Source organism: Monosiga brevicollis, genomic scaffold (assembly GCF_000002865.3).
Source record: "Monosiga brevicollis MX1 MONBRscaffold_9 genomic scaffold, whole genome shotgun sequence".
Lineage (NCBI taxonomy): Eukaryota > Choanoflagellata > Craspedida > Salpingoecidae > Monosiga > Monosiga brevicollis.
In genome coordinates this window covers 330,016-331,441 of record NW_001865046.1, presented here as the reverse complement: position 1 = coordinate 331,441, position 1,426 = coordinate 330,016, and the positions used below count along the sequence as shown (strand labels likewise).

Genomic DNA, 1,426 nt, shown 5'->3' with positions numbered 1-1,426 from the left:
GTAGCCATCTCGTCTCAAGTACTATGCCGATGAACACGAACGTCTGGCTGTACGTGCATGCCTGTCATCATCCACCCCCAGCCTCGCCGGGCCCCGCCTTCCTCGCTCCCCGACGCGACCTTCTCCCCTTCTCACCTTCTCACCTCATCGTGTTTGGTCTCATGCTCGTTAACTGGCGCCCGTTAGTGCGGCTTCTCAGTCAGCGGCCAATACTTGACTGGTGCCCTGAAGGAATGGACTCCAAACTGGCTGGTTCGTTTGTTTGACATGCTCTTTTTCCATTCTCATCTTGGAGGTTGACGATGCCAGGGTCTCATCCCAGTGCCAACGTCTTCTCGATCGAGCTCATCGAAATACATGCACCATCTCACACATGCTCCGTGCCTTCTCTGGTTCTTGGCGCTTGCTTCAAACCATGCGTGCTGTCGGGTCTTCTCTTCAAGACTTCCTCCAACACGCTGCGGCTTCAACGCACCGACACTAGGCGCTACTCCTCTTCTTGTACGTGAATGGCTCCAAGCCCTTGACCCAAAGCCTAGCTCCCACCCCGATTTGCTTTGTGTGACTGTCCAATGCAAGGCATTGCACGCCCCCACGCCCCCAGTGCGCGCGCACACACACACACACACACACACACACACACACACACACTCCACACACTCCACACACACCACACTCCACACTCCACCACCACCACCTACCTACCTACCCAACATCCATTTGCTGATGATCGACGTTATATGGCCTTACCTCGGATTCACCTGTGGCTAGGGACGCTGGCGGTTCTGGTTGACTTGTTTGACCAGGCGGATCAGGTGTCGGTCGAGTCTGAGCATGGCGTGACCCTTTCCATCTACACCAACCAGGTCGCCACTGTGCACTCTGTGATTTTCACCGCGCTCTCCTGTCCTTGCCCTTGTCCTTGTCCTTGTTGATTGTCTTTTATTTTGCGTGGGGCTGCACCTTCCATTGTGTCGGATCTGCGCACCTTTCCTTGAGCACCTCGCCTTGCTGTCTTGTGCTTCAGCCTTGCTCACCTACCGGCCTGCCCACTCAGATTGGTATTCGCGACAATCTACTCAATTTCGATCGCACTTTTGCCTTGTCCGCCTCTATTTTGGGTCGTGTGCGCGTACGTGAATGCTGAAGTCGTCGTAACCAGCGAGCAGGGCTCTGGTTCATTTTCTTTTGGATCCCGTTCATCCGCGTCCAGCTGAGATGGCCTAGTTTGGGGCAAGATCATCGGGCCAGCACTCACCCGCCCTTCGGCGCTTGGGTCGATTGTCCGGATAGGTTGCGCTTGTTTGCGCCAACAACCGACTCTGTCTCATTGTGCAGGGCAAAGTAATTGCCTGCATCTCATTCAGTGGCTGTACGTCATACGCCATGCCTCTTGGGGAGAAGGGGGGGGGGGGGGGGGGGGGAA

General features: G+C 55.8%; 1 protein-coding gene across 1 annotated transcript in view; it reads left to right on the top strand.

Annotated features, from left to right (window-relative positions):
- MONBRDRAFT_25143 (uncharacterized protein) overlaps positions 1-1,426 on the top strand; it is a gene marked incomplete at both ends in the record, with an annotated part of 10,322 nt that overhangs the window by 1,892 nt on the left and 7,004 nt on the right. The window contains 5 exons of the mRNA XM_001745593.1: positions 200-252; positions 444-501; positions 772-866; positions 1,028-1,132; positions 1,294-1,372. Of these exons, the coding sequence (XP_001745645.1) occupies positions 200-252; positions 444-501; positions 772-866; positions 1,028-1,132; positions 1,294-1,372 (390 nt within the window). The remainder of the gene's footprint in view (positions 1-199; positions 253-443; positions 502-771; positions 867-1,027; positions 1,133-1,293; positions 1,373-1,426) is intronic.